The sequence below is a fragment of the Macrobrachium nipponense genome, chromosome 18 (genome assembly GCF_015104395.2).
Source record: "Macrobrachium nipponense isolate FS-2020 chromosome 18, ASM1510439v2, whole genome shotgun sequence".
Taxonomy (NCBI): Eukaryota; Metazoa; Arthropoda; class Malacostraca; order Decapoda; family Palaemonidae; genus Macrobrachium; species Macrobrachium nipponense.
In genome coordinates, this window is record NC_087211.1 from 21604305 (window position 1) to 21626892 (window position 22588).

Sequence of the window (22588 nt, forward strand, 5' to 3'; positions counted from 1 at the left end):
ACGTCTACTCAAAGCACGATCCGAAACTCGAGGAGAGCGACATCCGGAAGAAAAACGCCTACTTGTAGAAGGGCGCCTTCTAGGTTCTTGAGGCTGCTGAGGAGAAGACCCACGCGAGAGAGTCGAAGAAATAGCGTGATGTGCAGGCGCAGAGCGCTTACCGGAAGCGGGAATCCAATCTGGAGAAAAAACTTCTTTCTCCATAGAGCGTACGACCGATGTCTGGCGCCTTGAAGCCGAAAGAGAGCCAGGAGAGCGGGGGCGCTCATGTGAGCCCCTACCTTCATACGAAAACTTCCCATATGAAGGAGACCGTCTAAAAAGAGGAGAACGATCCTCTGAAGAGCAGCGCCTAGATCTCTTGATCGGAAGAGAAACGTCTTTCTTCCTAATCGATCTAAAGGCTAGAGAGTCTGTCAGCGCCGTGATCTGAGCTTGAAGTCCCGCAAGTACTCTAGTAGGAGAATCTTGCTCTTCTTCCTCGGAACCAGGCGCAGAACAAGGGGCGTGAGAAGAAGAACGATCGCAGGATCTCTTGGGTTTCTTCGCCTCCAACAACAATTCTTCCGGGAAAACCTCCGGACTAGAAGCCAAAGGACTGCAGGGAGCCTTCCAAGCCCTCTTCAATGGGCGCGACGCATCCGGGGAGTTCCAACCTCTCTTCGGAGAGGGAGACGACGAAGAGGAGAAGCATTGGCGTAGGAGCTCCTTCTTGTACCGATCCGAGGCAGCCTGGGAGTGTACTTGAGGATCTGCCGAGGGGACGCCTGACCGGTGGGGGTTCTCCCTAGCCCTCTTGCGGCTTTCGACTTTCCTACTCCACTGGAACTGGGAGTCTGGAAGAGGTCTAGGCCTAGAGGCACTAAGGAGCCGGTCAGACGCACCCTCCACAACACTGGGGACACTGCACTGATCACTAACACTCTCCTTACCTTCCAACTGACGAATCTTCTGATCCATAGATAGAATCGTGGCTCTTAAAGCCGCCGCCTTCGGTGCGGGGAGCAGGGGCTGCAACTTGGAGAGAAGGTTCTACTTCTACATTAGTATTAGGATCCACATCCAACTCACTCATTCTAGACCTACTAGAACTTCTAGAGGAAGCCTTACGTACTCTATCACGTTCCAACTTCCTAACATAAGAAGAGAGATCCTTATATTCTTCTTCATTCAACACCTTACATTCACTACAAGGGTTAGCAAAAGAACATTCATTCCCCCTGCATTTCATGTAAACCGTGTGAGGGTCAACCGAAGCTTTCGGTAACCTCACCTTACATCCTTCAATCACACAAACCCTAAACAAAACAGAAGTTTTAGCTACTGAATCTAGGTCAGACATTGTTAAAGAAAATCAAAATCAAAATCAAAACGGTCCACAATTAGCATATGCCAAGCCAAACAGAGCGAATACGTCACCAAAAGAAGTCCAAATTAACTCCAGGCAAGCGAGAATCGAAAAACTATCGAGAGGAACCGACAACAGTTGTTATCGTTCCCGCGACAGAGAAAAATCTGACAAGCAAGGGGGATTGGTTCGTACACCCGCCACCCAGCGGCGGGTAAGGTAGACCACCTGACCTACCTGTCAAGTGTGCCGCGAATTTGAAATTCTGTCGGGAACATCGGAGACTATAGCTAAGTATATATCTGACAGGGAAGTTCATGTACAAAACTCTAAACTTTGTCTCCACATCCTGGAGATAATCGTTGCAAATACTGACTCGCATCTCCAGGAAGTCACTTCCAGAATGGAGGCAAGAGATAAGATTGTATTTGAAAGCTAATAAAGTAGCTACGGACCTGACTTCATGAGCTCTTACTTTCAATAGCTAACAGTCTTCTTCTCTCACTTGCAAGTGTTTCTCTCGAATGACATCCCTCAGGAAGAAGGACAAAGCATTTCTAGTAAGAGGATGTAATGGGTCCTTGACCCAAGTCCGGAGGTTACTAGAGGTCCTCTAACTACTTTAGTTCTGTCAAGATAAAACTTAAAATGCTCTTACTGTGCACAGAACCCTCTCCTTGTCTTCCGATCCTTGAATTTCTGTCACACTTTTAATCCTGAAGGATCGATACCATGGTTTAGCAGCATTGTCGTTCTTAGCGAGAAATCCTAAAAGTAAGTGAGCAGATTGTATCACTTCCAGAAAATTTGATCCTTTTGTCCATGGCTTGTATTTCACTGACTTTTTTGGCTGTCACCAGAGCCACTAAGAAGAGGGTTTTCCTTGTCATGTCCCATTTCATTCAGATAATTTAAAACTTTCCATGTCTTAGGTCCCCAATCCATGCACTCAGTACAAGACAAACTAGCTGAACACACTTGACCCTGCAAGATGTACTTAATGTGATAATCATACTTTGCTGATGTTAGTCTAGCATTGCAGCCTGTACTGAAATAGTGAATACTCGTCTAACTTGTGTCTGACATACTTCAATGACAAGTCAAAAAGCAAAGTTTTGGTTATGAATAGTCACAATCAGGTTATAAAGTCGTTATCGGTTATCAATATTAAATATCTAAATTGCTGAAAGGCTACCGAAGCAAAAATACATCACCAATTTCAAGATAATCCCCAAAATCAATGAAGAAGGCATTTCAAAAGCTGCTGCTGCTTACAACCATTGTCATAAGCAGGCAGAAACAAATTGGTTTTCCCTGCTCAGTTGTTTCTCCCTTTCCCTAAAAGTGGGAGGGACTAGTTACCTACACCAAAACAAAAGAATCTCTACCACGAATTTCAGATATTTTTAGCTGCTGATACTAGAAACTTTTAGCTATGTAATTACTTGGCAAGTTACATATATAAAATGGTAATCTGTTGAGGGTATGGGTATTCAAGTTTTCTTCCAAAAGATTTTTTTTGGAAAATAATGAAATTACAATAGTATATTTAGCTTTTTGATAGTGTAGTCACTGTTTCATCCTCAAAAGGAGTTACCCTACCTGGTGTGCGCCAGCACCCCAAGGTGATCAGACTAATATCAGAGAAATACCTTTTAGCCAGGTATTATGCCATAATGATAAACACTATGACAAGTGATAGAGTATAATGGACTCAAAAGACAAGAAGGCATTTTTTCTCGTCTTCAGAGAAAGCTGTACATACCCAGTTTTCCTACGTCAAAACCTGTAGAAGTGACTACGTACTGCGCATGCACATCTGCCATCTTGTTTTATGTTTGGGCCGGCCAAAAGACCAAAAATCCTTACTCTGTTGGTCAATGCAGGATATACCTTTACCCAAATCCCATGGTTTTTCGTAGGAAAACTGGGTACAGCTTTCGCTGTAGACAAGAAAAAATGCCATCTTGTCTTTTGAGTCCATTATACTCTATCACTTGTCATAGTGTTTATCATTATGGCATAACACCCGGCTAAAAGATATTTCTCTGATATTAGTCTGATCGCCTTGGGGCGCTGGCACACACCAGGGAGGGTAACTCCTTTGAGGACTCAACAGCGACTATACCAAAAATAGGTTTTTCCTACATCAAAACCTGTTTTTAAGGCTTACCTGTCCAACTACTGTGGATCCTGTAAATGAAAGAGCTTTAACTTTGGGTGAATGACAGAGAATGCCTCCAATCTCTTGTACTCTATTTCGAGAACAAGGAATCACATTCACAACACCTGATGGGACACCAGCATCTTGGCATATCTGAGCACAACACCAGGTTGGGATGGAAAAAGATTAAAGCTGTATGTATTTCTCTTTCAGTAAAAACTGCCTTCATAACAGATCAGTAAATAATTCTAATATACATTTACTTAAGCAATCAAGAAAATACTGTCAATGAAATATCACAGCAAATATAAAAAAAACTATCCCATGGGAAATATGTAGTATGTATTCTCAGGCTACTAACAAAGAATAATTACAAATTTGTTGGGATAATACTCATATGTAGATTTACATGACAGTATGCTGTTCATTAATTATCAATATTTGACAAAAACTACCTTTGCAAGAGCGAGTGCTGTCAGGGGAGTGTCCTCAGCTGGTTTAAGGATGCAAGTGCAGCCTGCTGCTAATGCAGCGGCTACCTTACGTCCAATCATACCAATGGGAAAATTCCACTGAAAAAAAGAAAGTCTGTTAGAGTCAACTTAAGAGCTTTTTTTATATGATGCAACTTTTAATTGAAAAATAAAGATAAATAAAATTTTGCTGTAACGTTAAGATTTAATTTTTATGACAAAAAATTAAAGCTAGTTTAAAAAAATGTTTTTTTTTTCTAGTTAAAAACCATAAACATACATTAATCAGGATATAAAATCAACAGATACATACTGTACTTTTGTTTGTTCATGATCCTTTAAAAAACTAAATGAATTTAAAACTACCTACGTCTCTAAAGCTGGTATAGTAATGGCAATATACAAGAGCAATTCATTCTATGGAAGCATCATTAAGGGACTTTGACGAAGGAAAAATCTATTTCTGGGCTCAGCCCGTGTCGCTACATGAAATGTCCCTTTAGCACACATTTCTAAGGTAAAATATTGCTATAATACCAGAGAAAAAAGCTAATATGGAATTGCCAGAATATTCTGGCTCGCTCACCTTATTTTAAGGTGTCGGTATGGTTTCTGGGGCGAGTGAAACCACTACCAGAGGTCCTTTGCCATTTAGATTCATCCTTCTTCAAAATCCCTCAACTGCAGATAGCACCCAAGCTTGGGCCAAGGGGGGGGGGGGGGGGGGGTATAACAGAAGGGTGGGATTTCACTGGGCAACATGGGCCTTTGCCCAGAAATAGATTTTTCCTTCGTCAAAATCCCTTTTCTGGGCTCAGCCCGTGTCGCTACGTGAAATAGTACCAGAGCTTGGAATAAGGAAGTACACAAGGAATATGTAGGATAATCAAAAACAATTAAGGTTAATTGCTATAATCTAAGGATAAGGTTACAAGTTGAGTAACAAAGGGCAATTGAAACCTTAACAGTAAAGATAATATAAAATGATTCATACTTAACAGTAAACAGGAATGTTAACTTAAACTGTGACTAATCCTAAGAACAAAACAAGAGGAAACATCACAATATATACAACATGTGGCATCCAAGGTACAATAAGGCTACATGGTGGCTGAGCCACGGCAAGAATGTCAGTGAGGCAGGTAGAAAGGAGAGATCTAAGTTAAACTACTTACTACTACTCAAGCAGTGTCAGGAGAAACTGTGTTTCCCACTGCCACTGCTGTAAGATAATGTGTTTAAGTACTGTCAGAGATTTCCAGCCTGTGTACTTCTTCAGATCATCAAAATTCATATGTTGAAAGTAATTGATAGAGGTAGCTACTGCCCTAATATCATGTACCCGAGGGAAGGACTCTGGGTTGGCTTGCTTAATAAAATATAAGATTTGTTGCCTGATTCCTTTTAAGGAAATGGTGCCTCCCTTTTCCCTCATAAATAGAAGGCCTGAAGATCTTAGGTCAGTTCTATTTAAGTATGCTCTTAGGGTAGTAACTGGACATAAGGACGGGTCCTGTGGAAGTGGGAGAATTTTCCATGGGGCCCACCTATCCAGTGGGTCCTCATTCTTAGCTAGAAATTGACGATCTGGAGAAAGTAGCACTTCTCCTGAAGGGAGAAACTCTATATGACCAGTCTCTCTAGATAGAGCCGACAGTTCAGATACCCTGGCTCCTGAGGCCAGACTTAAAAGGAATAATGTTTTCCTCAGGAGGGGTAAAAAGTCACATGAGTCATTATTAGTGTCCGAGGCTAATTTGAGGACATCATTCAAGAACCATGACACAGACTTGGGCCTCTCTGATGGTCTGAGTCAAGCACATGCCTTAGGGATAGATGAAAAATAAGTGTCTGTCAGATCTATTTTGAATCCAAACGAAGATTTTCTTGAGTGCAGATTTAGTAGTAGTAATAGTACTAGCTGCTAAACCTTTCTCAAACAGTGTCCTGAAAAAGGATATGGCCAGATTGGTTGTCATGGTTTGTGTATCAGAATTCCTCAGGAGTGTAGCTAGTTTTTTAACTGCTGAGTCATACTGCCGTAGGGTCGATTCCCGTTTATCAGATTCTAAGAATAAGATATTCTTAGGGTTGATATTGGCATCTCTTTGTGCCACAAACTTCATGAAGTCCATAAAGTTAGGGCTTTCTGAATTCCTGAGGAAGCGAACACAGTCCTCGTTTGTACTAGTTGTGATAGTCTGGGATTGGGGATCCGTTGAGGTCGGAGTCCCAATTCCAGTAGAAGTGGGAACCAGTTGCTCTTGGGCCAATTGGGGGCTATTAGAGCAATGTGTCCCCTGAACGTCCTGAGCTTGTTCAGAACCTTCAAGAGAAGATTCACTGGAAGAAAGATGTAAATCTTCTTCCAATCATTCCAATCTATAGCCATGGCGTCCGTGGCATAAGCCAGAGGGTCCAGGTTGTGGGCCACGTAACAAGGGAGTTTGTGATTCGACTCTGTGGCGAAGAGATCTACCTGAAGCCCTGGGACTTGTTGGCTGACCCAACTGAATGACTGCCTGTCCAGGGACCACTCTGACTTCAGTGGGACTGAACGTGATAGCGCGTCCGCTACTACGTTCCTTACCCCCGCTAAATGGGTGGCGGACAGGTGCCATTTTTTCTTGGTTGCCAGTGAAAATATGGCTATCATGACATGGTTCACATGGCTCGACTTGGAGCCTCCCGTTGATGCAGTGTACTACAACTGCACTGTCCAGCACCAGTTTGATATGAGATTTCTTGGCTGGATGAAGCTTTTTCAGGGTGAGGAACACTGCCATAGCTTCCAGTACATTGATATGAAGCTGGCGGAATGGTAGGGACCTGTACCTTTTTGTACTGTGAGTATCCTCCCCAGCCGCTTAGTGACGCATCTGTGTGGATCACTAGTGCCGGCGGAGGGAATTGGAGGGGAATTGTCTTTGACAAATTCTTGATCTCCGTCCAGGGGCGGAGTCTCTTTCGTAAGATCGCCGGGATAGTGGCTAGCTTGTCTCGGGATCTGTTGTTTGCTCTTGAGCACCAAACGCGGTTTATGTCTTTCAGTTTGGCTTTTAGAAGAACATCCGTTACTGAAGCAAACTGGAGAGAGCCTAAGATTCTTTCTTGGATCCTCCGGGACGTCTGCTTGCACTTGAGAAATTGTCTGGTTGCCTTGGCTATTTCTCTTCTCTTCAACGGCGGAATTGATAGTGTGAGATTTCAAGTCCCATTGAATGCCTAACCACTGAAAGCAAGACTCCGGTGTTAGCCGGGACTTGGTCTTGTTTATCTGGAACCTCAGGTGTTCCAGAAACTGGATCACTTTGACCGTTGCTTTGTGGCATTCTTCGATGCTTGTGGCCCAAATGAGCCAATCGTCCAGATAAGCTACTAGCATTATTCCTTGAGACCTCAAGTTCTTGAACGACTGTCTCCGCCAGTTTTGTAAACATCCTGGGCGCTACATTGAGCCCGAATGGCATTACTTTGAAGGAGAATGCCTGGTTTCCTAGCCTGAAGCCTAGGAACGGGCGGAAGTGTCTTGCTACTGGAACATGATAGTATGCGTCTGTAAGATCTATAGAGGTGGTGACGGCCCCACGGGGAAGTAAGGTCCGCACCTGCGAAATGGTCAGCATTTGGAACTTGTCGCAATGAATGAATAAGTTTAGACGGGACAAGTCTAGAATTATTCTTTGTTTGTTTGAGCCTTTCTTTGGCACTCTGAACAAGCGACCTTGAAATTTTAAATGCTTGACTCTTGACACTACTCCTTTTTGAAGGAGTTCTTGAGAGTATTCTATCAATTCCGCTGTTGGTTGCTGATGAAAGGTTTTGGATGGAGGAAGACCTTTGAGCCAGCTCCACCCCAGACCTTTGGACACAATACTTTGGGCCCATTTGCTGAACCTCCATCGGTGACGAAAGAGGAACAGTCTCCCTCCTACCTGAGGATTCTTACTGGTTCGAGGAAGGGCGTGCCCCACGTCCTCCCCGGGAACCCTTACCTCGGTTAAAGGCTCTTCCACTGCCCCGTTGGCGGAAGGCGCCTCTTGCCCTGCTACCCCTGCCAAACCTGTTGAAGGGCTGAAAGGACTGACCTTCGAAGATTGGGTTGAAAGCAGGGGAGACAGCGTAGGAGGTCGGAGCCTGTGCCTGTTGAGGCGGTTGCGTTAGCAGCACAAACTGTTGTTGTGGTTGCGCCTTGGAAGTGGATGGTTGCGGTACTTGTGATACTGGAACCGCCTGTACTACAGTCTGCTGTTGGGAAGCCTGGAAAGGCTGGAATTTCCTAGGCGGCTTCTTTGATTTTGGGTTTGATGCGGCCGACTCCGATTTTCGTTTGCTGACCAAACCCCAGTGAACCCTTAGGCTCTGATTGAACCTGACTGCCTCGCAGTGAACTTCGTTCACTACAGAGGCTGGGAAGAGGTCAGTGCCCCAAATGGATGAGGCTAAGAGCTTGTTAGGCTCATGTCGGATAGTGGCCTCCACCAGTACATGCTTCCTACAATTTCGCCTAGCTATGACAAAATCATACAAGTCACATTGCATCGAGTACAATAGTGACTTTGCAATGATTTTGAATAGCGGCTCTTCTCCGTAGATTAGAGCCGATACTTCCGTCATTACTAGGGAATTGAGGGATCTGCACAGCCTCATCCTGGCGTCGAACTCAGCCTGGATGAGGTTGTCTGACAGCCTGGGTAATCTCTCGCTGAACTGAGAGATGGCGCAGTCTGGTTTCAGTTTGCCCACCAAAAAGGTGGCCGGAAGATCTACCCAGAGATCGTCCGTTCCGGGGAGCAGGAGGGATGTTGGTTCCGTCTCCCGGAGTTGTGGCATTGGTTCGTCCTTCATTGCGGCTTGCAGAGTGAGTTCCGCTACCTTCAATGTGAACGGGATGGGAGTCTCCTCGTCCACAGTGAAGATCGTGAAAGCACTCTTGAAGGCTGTAACCTTGGTGTTGGTACATTGCCACTCCTCTAGGTTACGTAGCCATTCACGTTGTGCGTGATCCCGAGAGAGAATTACAGTCTCCTTCGGGACCTTGTCTTCCCTTCTCATAGCCGCTTCTGTAAGGTGGGCATAGCCAATGAAAGGGGGCTGCAATCCTTGCGGATGAAACTCGAAGTCCTCAATCCTTCGAGTTCCACAGCCCTCAATCGTTAGCATGCCGTCTATGTAGGGAGCGTGGGAAGCAATTCTCCAGGGGTTGCTTGCTGTAAACATGGGAAGGGTAGACGAGTCCTGCATGACTTGAGCTACCATGCCGGGCTGTGGAAGTCCTGCTGCCGAGTTCTCTCGGAGCCCAGCGATAAGGTTCTCCTGAGTAACTAGTCTATCTGAGATAGCTCGGATAGACTGCCCTGACTCCTCTAAAGAAGATGAAAGTTGCACAAACATCTCTTGGAACTTGGTTTGCACCAAGTTCCCGACCAAACTGCCCATCTGCTGCATAATATTGGCGGAGATATTAGCAGAGAAGGTGTCTGGGTCGAAAGGGGAAGGTCTACCTTCTCCTTAGGAGTCCTAGGTCTGGTTCCCTTGGAGGTCGAAGGCTCAGGGTCGGAGGAGAAGAGCTGAGCCTTGTCCTTATAAAACTTGGACTTGGAACCCTTTGAGTAAGAAGCCATTTTAGCCTTGTCCACTCCGGGATGGTAAGCCGAAGACTTATGGGCAAGGCTAGAATCTGACTTCTTCGACAGCAACTTCTGAAGCGATTTAAAGTCACGCTTACCTTTGACTTTAGGGATCACCAGGGCGGACTTCGGTCTGACCGACTGAATACCCCCGGTGAATCCCTGGAAAGAAGTAGACGTAGTAGGGGAAGAAGCTCTAGATGGGCTCAAGGAAAGCCCTTGAGCCCCTAACAAACCTGCCTCACTTACATCCTTACCTGTGCCCTCCACTGTCATGGGCTCGAGGTCCAGGTCCAGTGCGGCTACTTCTTGTACGACCTCCTGTGTTGTCGGTTCCTATGAGGTTAGCGCCACTTGTCCTGGATGGTAGTAATCAAGGGAGCCGCCACCGCCGGGTCCACATAAGAGGTACTCTTCCCGCCGGGGAAGATGAGGGTGGCCATCTCCTTCGACAAAATGTAGGGTTGGCCCTTGGTCACATTGCGGCCAAACCCACCAACCCAGGCCTTCAGGGTGGAAAGGGCGAACTCCCGGATCGCTTGGGCACCCTGAAAGAGAGGGTTAGTATTAACACTTAAGGTTACTTAAAGATTAAATTATAATGTAAGATGATTGATATATCACAGATCATATTGGTCACTGAAATCACTGTATTAAAGTGTAGTATTCGGAACATTACTCACCCCGGAGGAGTGGTGCCAAACCAGAGACTTGTTGAACCGGATCGCACAGGTGGCGTGGGTCCGGCAGACCTCGTGCCCACAGGGGTCCTGCAGCACGGTGTTACAGCCCGACTCCATACAATGGGTGACCTGTAAGTGAAATGACACGAGTATCATCACTAACATCCTGGACTAAGTCCGTGATGTGATATATCATAACGCCGGAGTGCTCCGGAGTTAAAAGATAACAAGGGTTAGTCTCTACCTGCTCTTCGACCGTGTAATGTGGTGAGTCGTCCGACAGGATCGGTAGAACAGCTTGAATCTGTATCTCTGGCGTTGCCGGAGGGCAAAAAGTCACTGAATCAGGGAGACCACCTAATCCCTACACCAGAGCGAGGAGTAGTTGGAACGGCAGGTGAGGAGCAGGAGGGGACCAATAATATGTGGTGGGGTTGGCAACCCCGCCGTCAAAACTTAAATCTAGAATAAGTAAGTGGGGAATCCCGGGTGGGTAGTGGGGTCTCCACAAACTTAAACTAAGATAATGGGTGTTAAATATAAATGTAAACATGCATGCAAAAGCGTATCCTTGTCATGAGGCCGGAGCCAACATGGTGTCACCGGACCGTAGGACCTGGCTGTGCCGGGGTCCTGATCCGCCGGAGCAGAAGGGTGGTGACTAGGGGTAGGAGAGCGCGGCCCGAGAGCTAAGGGGAGCCGAGCGCAGCTGAGTCTGGTGGCCAGCCGAGACTCGGCCAAGCAGGGGTCCCCCTGGTACTCTACTGGGGAGAGCGGCATGGAGCCGAGCTGACGCCGAGCGTCCTCTAGCTATCTCCCGTATCCCACCGCGTGGGGGGGAGGGAAGGGAGGGTGCTCGGATCGGTTGTCTGAGACAACGTGAGCAAGCGCATCTCCCCCCAAGGAGGGGGAAGAGAGCTGGGAGGACCGATGCTGGGTGGCGGGTGACCAGGGTGGCTCTAGGACATGAGAAAAAAGGACCATAGTCCTTCGAAATGTGCCTAACTCAGAGTAACCTGACAACTGAAATGAACATGCATGCATGAACTCTAAGCTGAAGGAAACGGCGTAGGTTACGAGCTTAGGATGAGCTTGGAAAACAACCCCTGTGTAGAGATAAAATAACGTAAATAAAACATCAATAATGCATCATCGTAAATATAATAATGTACTGCTTATGAAATTTCGAGCACAAACGGTATAGAGGACCGAATGGGGCACGAAACAATGGAACACGCGGGAGCGAGCCGCACACGGCTCGGGGACAATGCCGCATGGAACACCGTCCATAAAACCTAAATAAAATGGTTAAATGGTCCCAGGGCAGTCCGTAAATGTTGTAAAACATTAATAGCAGTACTTAACTTGGATGCAGAAGAATCTTGACGTTGCATGATGAAAATAGGAGAATTCCAAAACGAACACAACACAGAGCAGAAAAAATACGGGCGGTGTGGATTGTGCTATCGAGAGGAATGACGTCAGAGACGTTAGCCGTAATAGTAGCGAGGAGTGGGCCTTAGGTCGGCTCCTCTGTAGTTGAGGGATTTTGAAGAAGGATGAATCTAAATGGCAAAGGACCTCTGGTAGTGGTTTCACTCGCCCCAGAAACCATACCGACACCTTAAAATAAGGTGAGCGAGCCAGAATATTCTGGCAATTCCATATTAGCTTTTTTCTCTGGTATTATAGCAATATTTTACCTTAGAAATGTGTGCTAAAGGGACATTTCACGTAGCAACACGGGCTGAGCCCAGAAAAAATAATTATGCAGTACAATATGTACTATAACGTACTAGAGGATACATCAAATGATCCAATTCATACTTTCTTGCTGAGGTAGTTGACTTGCCTTCACTTGTCATGATGTTCAGGTTATTTGGCTTTACTTGTAACTGAGGTGCTAACACACCCTGGCACCAATACCTAAGGTGATAAAACACTTTGTGCTCAATGCCTGCTGGTCCTCTTGTTGATTCTGGCTTGTCATCACTTATAAGTCCTGGCTTAGCCTCACACATTTTAAGCATCTTGTCATCAATTGGAAATCCTGGCTTAGTTGTACATGTCTTATGCACAAGAAAACATAGATCACTGAGCACCAATCCTCTCCCCAAATTTTCAAGATGCTTTACTGCTCACCTGTGATATATGAAAGGTGCTCTTTGTATGGCAATGTGCTTATTATTATTATTATTATAAAAATAGTTTAACCAGACCACTGAGCTGACTTTCAGCTCTCATAGGGCTGGCCCGAAGGATTAGATAAAATTCCAGGTCCGGGCCAAAGGCCAGGAACCGGGACCAAATAGGTCATGAAGTATAATAAACAATGAATTAAAAAACCGTACAGTGGTACAGACTTTCATACTGGAACTCAAACACGCAATAAATACATTTACTCACGTTTCCATACATACTTATTAAAAAGGTGTATTAAAATTAATAACAGGTCAATTAAATCTTAAAAATTTTATTTAAAATTCATTAATTGCTCTAAGATTTTTGTATCGTTATTATATTTTATTAATTAAATCAGAGTTCTTTAGAAACGTTAAAACCGGAACCACTGAAAATGTGAAAGATTCTGACAAAATTTCTTTTCTTCTTTTATTTCCAAAGGTTGACAGCCTCTGCTGGTCATACCTTGGGCATTCACACAACACGTGTCCGACAGTTATCAACACCTTGCACTCTGGGCACTCTGGAGCAGGGTCACGTGGGCTGCTCATCAAGTGCCCATGTGTCAGACGAGTGTGGCCTATACGTAGACGTGTTAGGATTACTTGTGCGTGTCTCTCTCTCTGATATAAGGAGCTCCATTTCTTAACATCAGGTTTTATTTGTTTTAGTTTATTACTTTCAGATTCTTTGCTCCATATATTTTGCCATTTATTTACAATGGTTGTTTTTAAATGAGCTATATAGTCACTAATAGGGATGGTTATACTTGTTCTCATCATGTGGACTGCTTCCTTGGCTGCTTTATCAGCTTCTTCGTTTCCTTTTATTCCGACATGGGCAGGGATCCAACATATTTCAATATTTTTTCCCTTATTATATAATTTATGGAGTAAAATCTTAATCTGTTGCACAATATTATTTCTGGGATTGTAACATTTAATGGCTTCTATAGCGCTTCTAGAGTCGCTATAAATCACAAAATTATTAAAGGGGTGTTCTTTGATTATTTCTATGGCCGATGTTATTGCACATAACTCTGCTGTAAATACAGAAGCATCATTGGGAAGAGAGAACTGGTATTTTTTGTCTTGGGACACTGCAGCATATCCCATTCCGTATTCTGATTTGGATCCATCCGTATATACTGCGTAATGACGACCTTTTCGGCTTATGTGCTCTATTGTATGTTGTCTATGGTGTTCTGGAGTAAACGAGTAATTTTTTGATAAATATTTTAAGTTAGTACAAATTTTTATCTTATTCGTATTCCATGGAGGCGGTAATTTTACTATTGAAGGTAGTTGTGAATTCATATTAAGTGACTCAAACAGTCTTCTAGCTCTTATTGGGAAAGGTGGTATATGATTGTTAATAAATGTATCACGCAATTCAAATAGTTTTTTTGTTGGGAATCACTACACTGAATCTTTAGGGCACTCTTCATTGTCACTAACTCTCTATGGAGAGAGAGAGGTAGTTCATCACATTCAACCTGTAAAGAAGAGGTTGGTGATGATCTAAAGGCTCCTGAGCATATTCTAAGGCCTTCATTGTGAACCGAGTCTAATAATTTCAGTGTTGTGTCTGAAGCCAAGCCGTATATTTCACTGCCATAATCAATGATAGATAGTACTGTTGCTTTATATAGCAATGTAAGGGTTTTTCTATCTGCTCCCCATGTAGTACTTGATAATTTTCTAATTAGATTTAAAGCTTTTTTGCATTTTGATTTCACATATGCTATGTGGGCTTTCCAGTTTAAATGAGTATCAAGTACTAATCCTAAGAATTTTGCAGTTTGGCCAATTGGTATATTATGACTTCTGATTTTCAAATCCATTTCTTCATTTTTCATCTTTCTTCTATCTTTGTAGAAAGCGATTGCTTGTGTCTTATGTATGGCTAATTTAAATCCTACAGATGATGTCCATTCATCTATTTTTATTATAGTTTTGTTAATAATGCGTTCTGCATGTTTAATTCGAGATGCTGAATAATAGATGGCAAAATCATCCATATAAAGGTTGCTTTTAATTCCAGTAGGTAAAGTTTTACTAATATCATTAATTGCTAGTGTAAATAGTGTGCCACTAAGGACACTTCCCTGTGGAACACCATTTTCAAGTGGAAATGTTCTGGGCAATGTATCATCAATTCTCACTTGAAAACTGCGCTTTGTCAGAAAGTTTTGGATGAACTTGGGTAAATGTCCACGGATGTTGTTGTTTTGTAAAGTTTTTAATATAGGATACCTCCATGTAGTATCATAAGTCTTTTCAATGCCAAAAAAGACAGCTACAGTTACCTGTTTTCGTTCAAATCCTCTGCGTATATGGTCTTCTAGAAAAGAGAGAGAATCTAATGTAGACCTGTTACATTGCGACCCGAGTTGAGTAGGAGTCAAAATTTTATATTCTCGAATGTGCCATGTTAGTCGAGCATTCACCATCTTTTCAAGTAATTTACATAAGCAACTTGTTAGAGATATTGGTCTGTAATTGTTAACATTGCTTGGATCCTTTCCAGGTTTGGGGATAGGAATTATTATAGCTTCACGCCATTCATCAGGAAATAAGTTCCGAAGCCATAAATGATTATAAAATTGTAATAAGTATGACTTTGCCAAAGGTGCTAAGTAGCATATCATCTCAAAACGAATATTATCACCTCCAGGAGCAGATTTATTGCTGTTCGAGAGAGCATATTCCAATTCTTCCATATTAAATTTTCTACTATAATATATATCTTCCCTTGTTTCAAAATTTATTGTTATTAATTCTATACTATTTTTCTTTGTGCGAAAGTGTTCATCCAAATTCTATCACTACTTACATTTGCTAAGTTTTCTCCTATTATATTGCTTATTTCTTTTGGATTAAGTATTCTCTTCCCATCTTTTAATATCGCATGTCTAGGTGGTTTAACATGGGTACCATTTATTTTTCTGAATTTTTCCCATATTTTTTGTATGGGAGTATTATTTGAGAGATCTGATATGTATTTCCTCCAAGAAATTATTCTTCCTTGAATTACTTCCTTTTTAAATTTTGCAGATATTTTGTTATATACAGGTTTTAAAGTATCAATTTCTAGCAATAATATAGTCATTTTTTGCAAAGTTCCTTCTAATATTGGAAATTTTGTATTTATTTTAGTGAATTTTTTATTCAAATTATCTAATCGTCTCCCTATCGAGTGTTTTGTATTTATTAATTCTGTTAGTCTATCAGACCACCATGGAACTTTGTGTTTTGTTGGATGGGGTTTGGTCTTTGGTATTGATTTATCTGCAGCATTTTTTATGAAACCAACTACAAATTTATTAGTTTCATTGTGGTCTTTGAAATATTCAAATGGTGGGATATTTTTAGTGTGCTTTTTATATTGTTCCCAATCTGCTTTAAAAATGTTATAATGAGGAACATGTTTTTCAGGACTATTATGCAATAAGGAAATTAGTATTGGAAAATGATCACTGGTGTGCAAGTCATCAACTGTATTCCAATCCAATCTGTCAACTATGCTTGTTGAACATAGAGTTAAGTCCACCGAGGATAAAGTCCCATGTGTTCTTGAAAAATATGTGGATATTTCATCATCATTTATACAGCAAATGTCGTTTGAATCAATTAAATCTTCTATTTTACTCCCTGCTTTATTTGAGTTTGTGCAATTACAGTCCCATATTGGGCTATGAGCATTAAAATCACCTACTATTAATGTAGGTTCCTTTGTATTGTTTAATAAATCTTTGAGTTTATCAATGTCATAGTTTTTATTTGGTTGATTGTATAAATTATAAATCACATAATTATCATTTTTTATTTGTATTTTAATACTTGATATTTGCAAGTTAGTAAAGTTTATAAGTACTTTGTCATAACATACTTTGTTATGCACATATATAGCAGTACCTAGATTTCCTTCTTCCTCTCTAGATGCAGATACTAAGGTATATTTACCTATAGCTGTTATTGTTTTATTGACATGCTGCAAACATAACACCATAGGTTCATATTCCTTAAGTAATCGTGGCAATTCTCCCAAATGTAATCTGGTCTGGAGGCCATTTACGTTCCATTGTATAATATAATTGTTGAAAATATTATGTTATTGTGCTATTTTCTTTTTGTGGATCATCAATTTGCATTTTTTCTAAAATTTTATTTACTACATTTATTTGTTTTTCTTTATAAGATATTAGATGTCCAATGCACAGACAGCCTTTTCCGTGAGTGTCCAAACTAGTAGTCTCTCTACTTCTACATTTTATAAAATTTCTTATTGTGTTCGTTAAACTGTCTTTTGTTATATTTCTGTTTTTGTTGCATAATTCTATGAAACATTTATTACATCCACATGTGTTTTTGTGTGGTGTTCTTTTTTCATTTGCTTTTGCTGCTCCTATTATTGGTGATGGAGTAATCTCTTCTCCCATCACGTAATTATTTTTGTCTATGGTTTGTTCCTGAGCTGTTTCTTTGATGTTCTGGGTTGTTGCTTCCATTGGTTTTATTACTATTTTAGGAGACAATGGGATATTCTTATTTCTTGGTTTGTGCTCTTTCGTTGGGTAGTTCGTCTTTGCTTTAACAGACAATTCTCTAATGATTGTTGGTTTTTTGGTTTTGGGCGGAGTCCTCTCCAGGGGCCTCTTTTTATCTTTAGCTTCTAGTTCATTATAACTTTCTTCTAACATTTCAGTGATGCATGTATCATCTTGAGATTCTATTTCTTTTAATATCTCAAAAGAATTTGAACAAATATTTGTGCACGTTTCTTGGTTTTTTGCTCTACTGTTCTCTGTATGCAAAGTGATTATTTTTCCTTCCGTTTTTTCTGTTAGGGTTTTAATATTCTTATCCTTTTCCATTATTGTCTCATTGTTTGAAATTAATAGTAGAAAAACGTTTTGTTTTCCTAGTCATGATCATACATTCCCTCTGACTTTTAATTCTAACTTGGCTTCCATTATGGGCATTCCTGTTCTTTCTTGAAGTAATTTTAATTCTGTGTTGTATATATAATACATACACTCTTTAGATCTTGCATGGTGATTTTGCCCGCAGTTCACACACTTTGGCTCACCGCACTTCCACTGTGTGGAATGTTCGTTAGATCCACAATATGCACATACCGCTGTATTACGGCAGTTTTTCTTTGTATGTCCATATTTGCTACAGTTTTGGCACTGTAGTGGTTTTAGAACGTACGGTCTAAGTTCTCTGCTTTGGCCCATAATCTTAATTTTTAAAGGTAATTCTTGGCTGTAAAATTTTATTTCTGGGCTCAGCTCGTGTCGCTGCGCGAAATATCCTTTAATCTATTATTTCTAGGGTAAATGTACTAACACATACCAGAGAATAAATAAAATAAAGAAAGAAAAAGGTCAGTATAACTGACTCGCTCACCCTCCAAGAGGGTGTCGGTATGAACACTAGGCGAGTGAGACCACTACCACGAGCCAAATGCCAATAGAAATCTCCCACTACAAAAACCCTCCATGAGGAGAGCCGACCCACAGAGTGAGCAGCTCGTACTACTACTACTCCATCCCATGCTGCCGACTGCTGCGCCTCTGGTGGTCATCCTTTTCAGTTAGCGCACACGAGTCACACGTGCTATTTTTCTCTCTGTGTTTTTTTGTGCCCTTTCGTTGGATTTATCTATAATGGAGCGTGCAGCTATCGCAGCAGCTAAGTTAAGTACTCAGTATTTATGGTTAGTTGGTTTTTTTCCGGCCCTGAGACAGTATTTGCTGTTTTTTAGGTATAAATACGAACTCTGGGTCGGAAGCATGGCAGCATGGTTCTGCCTCGTGGTGGGTTCGTTCTTGGTCTCCCATACCTAGAACATCCCCTTATCTATGTACGCTCACACCTATTATTAATTAGCCGTGTTTTACTTAGGTACTGTCTACTCAGGTTTGTCATGCATGCATGTCTTTTACCTTATGTAGGCTTCTTCTTTCCAGGACCCCTAGTCCCGGCTCTTAGTATCGGCCTCTGACTAGCTTTGAGTGGTAGAACTTACCTTCGGGTTAGTCGTTACACTCCTGGATTTTTTCTCCTACTATATTGTTTTCTTTCTTTTATTTTTATTTAATTGTACCATGTATTTTGTTATGGTTAGGTTAGTTAGGCGTCTGGCTTAGCCTAGGTCCTGCCTCATTGAGCCTACACTACCGCTCATCAGTTCGGTTGCTTCCCTATAGCATCTCTCTGATCAGTTGGTTCTGGCCCAGTGGGCCTATATGCTACTGCTTTTCAGTTCAGGTTGCTTCCCACCGTATTTAGCATCTCTATGATCAGTTGAGGTTTGTTCCTAGGCTTAGTTGTCTTGTTTTGGTCTTACCGCCTCGTGGTCACTACGCGATCACGAGACAGCCAGACGCCTGCCCAGTCACCTCCCCCCCCCCCTCCCGCTCTTCCATAGAGTCGGGGAGGGTGGGTCGGTCTGCCATGCTCGCTCCACATACCCGAGCCTGCCCCCCCTCTCTCCCCCCAGGCGGAGGGGCTAGGGAGACGGGACAGACCCAGACTGGACTCGACCTCTCCGGCTTCTCGGTCCGGCCGGGTGGTAATGTGCGGTGGGGGGTACTGGCCTTTCCCCCCACCCCCTCCGTTGCTTCCTTGTCGCTCCGTGTTCGCTCGAGCCTGTATGTCTTCTCGCTCTTTCCCACCTTACTAGGGCTCCTTTCCTGATCGGAGTCCTGGCATCCAGCGGAAAGATGTTAGTCCACCCAGTAGAGTGGACCGGAACATACAGTGGGTCCCTGCTAACCTTACCGTATTGCTGAGTTACTACACTCCGCTACGCACTGGACTTGGTCCGGTTCGTTTGAGTTTTAGGTTTAAGTCTTTTTAGATTAACTATAAGTTTATCTTAAGTACCTTAAACCTTCCCCCCCTCCCTTACGTGTCTTACCGGATCTCTCCGGGATTATAGCCTATTCAGGCGAAGCAGGGAGGGGTTATGCCCAAATTTTTTCCGAGCTCCGGCATGCAACGGAGTTCTTCTGTCCTTTAGCCTGTAAGTGATATTCTTTAAGATACTCATGTGTCTTCCCACTTACAGGCCACCAACTGTGAGCATCCGGGATGCGCCGCCACACTTCAGGACCCATGTGGACACGAAGTTTGCCGGTCCCATGCTCCATGCGCGACTCCGCACGGGGACATCCAGGTCTGGTACCATGAGACGTGTACCATATGTTACGATACTGGTGAGCAGCTTTTAGAAGGGGTAAGTATTCCATCTCCGGTAGCTGCTCCGCTTCTGTTTTAGTGCTTAAGTTTTCATCATTCACTTTTGAACTTAGGCATCTAAGTTTAAGTTATACTTTAAGTTTTAGTTTTAAGTGATTCTTAAATCTAAGTCTAACGCCCTCTCTTCCAGGCGCCGGCAGTGAGGGATACCGCACTGGCAACCCTGCGGGCCTGGGTCGGCGGTTTTGGGAAGAACGCCGCCAAGGGTATGCCCTACATCTTAGAGAAGCGGTTGGCGGTGTTAATCTTCCCCGGAGGCAAGGCGACAGGATACGTCGACCCAGTAGAGGCAGGCCCCGACTATCGCCTTCATCCAACAACAGCTGGCTGCCTCCCATTAACTGACCAAGACCAGGATATCTCCACGGACGTCGCGACTTTAGATATTAATGTGGAACCTATGGTAGGTGTAGACGACCTGTTGGTCGAGGTAGGTAAGGTGGACACCCAAGGGGGTCACCCTTGGGCGTAACTGTTTCTTTCTACTCCTGCAACCTCTCCATCCTTCCAAGGCTTTACAGGTGATGAATTGTATACTCCTCCTGACGCTTCGGTTAGACCTAAGGTCAAGGGTCAAGCAGTGAAATCCTTGACTAAGACGTCGTCGTCGTCTAAGAAGACGACTTCGGCTTCATCCTCCTCGCGTAAGTCTCCGGCTGGTAATCCCGGAGCAGACAGGTCTAAAGCTTCTAGCTCCGGCTCTAAGTCCTCGAGGAGTAAATCCTCCAGAGAGAGAGCTCGCACTCCGGCAGAGTCACCAGTTCCGCTACCCTTGGTTCCTATTCAGAGCCACCCCTCCACCTCCGCAGCAGCTCCGGCCTTGGACTCCAATGCTGGCCTGTTGCAACAGTGGGCGACCTGGTTGGGTCCCTAAAAGAGTAGCATGGAACAAATGATCTCTCGATTGTCGGATAGGATTACTTCCCAGGACTCCATTATAGCCGGACTGAGAGAAGCCCCTCTAGCCTCTCCTCCACTTTCCAATACGAGTGGAACTCAGCTTCCTCCGTATGACTCGCTACCTCCGTTCTCGATGAACAACCATCCAGAGGAGAGTAGCGTCATACGCCCCCTTCCAAGACGGTCTCATTTCTATACCGGAATTTGGAACTCGAAGGATAGAGGACTTCGAGTTCTACCCGGAAGACCTCCAGCCTCCGTTCATAGGCTACGCAAGGCTTACAGCTTCAGCCATGGTTCGGGATGATAGGGTACCAAAGGAGAACAGTCCTCTATTCACGAGACCAGGCTCAGAGAGAATGGCTCAGGTGTTTAGAGGACATGGATTGTTCTAATACCAAGATACAACCTTTTAAGAGTCCCTTTACCATTTTCACAATGGATGAGAGTACCCCCGCTCCCGTTCCTGACAAAGATCGCGAGGTCTACCATCCCAGCGGCCCAGAAGGGGGAACCCATGCCTCAATTGAAGGAAGCAGATCCCACATCTCCGTTACTCCCCTCAGCCGGAGAATTGTGGGAAGACTTGCGAACACCTTCTCAGCTGGCAACTCAAACCGGACTGTGCTATGGAGCAGTTTGGTGAAAAGCTACCCAGGCTCCCAGATAGCCTTATTCAGGCTGAATTCGACGCGAAATCGCGATTAGCCAGGTCAATTAACTCTATGGCTATGACCGAGGTAGTAACCATAGCTTATGGCCCAGAACCGCTTTTTAAGCTCATGACCAAATCCCTGACTCAAACGGTACAGTCGGATATGTTTGAGTTTGCCACTGCTAGAACGAATTGTAGGAAGCATGTCCTACAAGAGGCAACCATTCGGCATGAGCCGAATATGGTACTCTCGTCTAACATCTGGGGAGCAGATCTCTTCCCAGAAGCTATGGTGAAGGAAGTCCAGTCAGAGGCTACGAGGCTAACCATAGTCCTTAAGGCACCGTGTAGGGCCTTACGCTAAGAGAGGCAAGACCTAACACCTAAAGGTAATGGGACCAGAGGAAACCTAGACGTGTTTCCAACCTTACCAGAAAAAGCAGCCAACGCTTTTCCTCAGCAACTTCCCAGCGGGTTGGCCCTTAGTTGGCAAACAAACAGCCAACCTTCCACCTCTAAAGCTCAATCACAGCCAATTTATGTGATATCCCCTCAGCCTCAGCCCTCCACCTCTTACGCCATCTCTCCAGCTTACAATCAAGCCTTCGAGAGTCAAGCTTCACAGAAGTATGACCGCTCGGGTAAGGGAGGCAGAGGTAAGCGTTCCTTTCGTGGGAGAGGATCGGGAGGCCCCTTTAATAGGGGAAAGCACTTCAGAGGAGGCCGAGGCGGTTACCAGAACCAATGAAGAACTTCAGGTAGGAGGGAGGCTGTTTCACTTTCGCCACCGGTGGAACTTCAGCGAATGGGCTCAGAGCATAGTGTCAAAAGGCCTGGGTTGGAGCTGGTTGACGAACCCACCTCCATCCAGACCTTTCCGTCAACTTCCTTCCAAGGAATTGACAGAGTACGCAGAGGACCTCCTTCAGAAAGGAGCTATAGCGAGAGTCAAGAGATTAAAATTTCAAGGTCGCTTGTTCAGCGTGCCAAAGAAAGGCTCACAAAAAAGAAGGGTAATCTTAGACTTGTCCCGCTTAAACTTAGCCATCCGCTGCGACAAGTTCAAGATGCTCACGATCTCGCAGGTGCGGACCTTACTTCCCCGTCGGGTGGGCCGTCACCACCTCTATCGATCTTACAGATGCCTACTATCATATCCCTATTGCAAGACACTTCCGTCCGTATCTGGGTTTCAAGATAGGAGACCAGGCATTCTCCTTCAAGGTAGTTCCCTTCGGGCTCAACGTGGCACCCAGGGTGTTCACGAAACTAGCGGAAGTGGT

The 22588-nt window shown here is 43.8% G+C and overlaps 2 protein-coding genes across 6 annotated transcripts in view; one reads left to right on the top strand and one right to left on the bottom strand.

Moving 5' to 3' along the window:
• LOC135196916 (tRNA-uridine aminocarboxypropyltransferase 1-like) overlaps positions 1-22588 on the top strand; it is a 173250-nt gene that overhangs the window by 92665 nt on the left and 57997 nt on the right. The gene's annotated exons all lie outside the window — the stretch shown is intronic.
• LOC135196915 (succinate-semialdehyde dehydrogenase, mitochondrial-like) overlaps positions 1-22588 on the bottom strand; it is a 253138-nt gene that overhangs the window by 40999 nt on the left and 189551 nt on the right. For all 3 annotated transcript variants that reach the window (XM_064223738.1, XM_064223737.1, XM_064223739.1), the window contains 2 exons: positions 3968-4084; positions 3522-3665 (listed from right to left, as the gene is read on the bottom strand). In XM_064223738.1, the coding sequence (XP_064079808.1) occupies positions 3522-3665; positions 3968-4084 (261 nt within the window). The remainder of the gene's footprint in view (positions 1-3521; positions 3666-3967; positions 4085-22588) is intronic.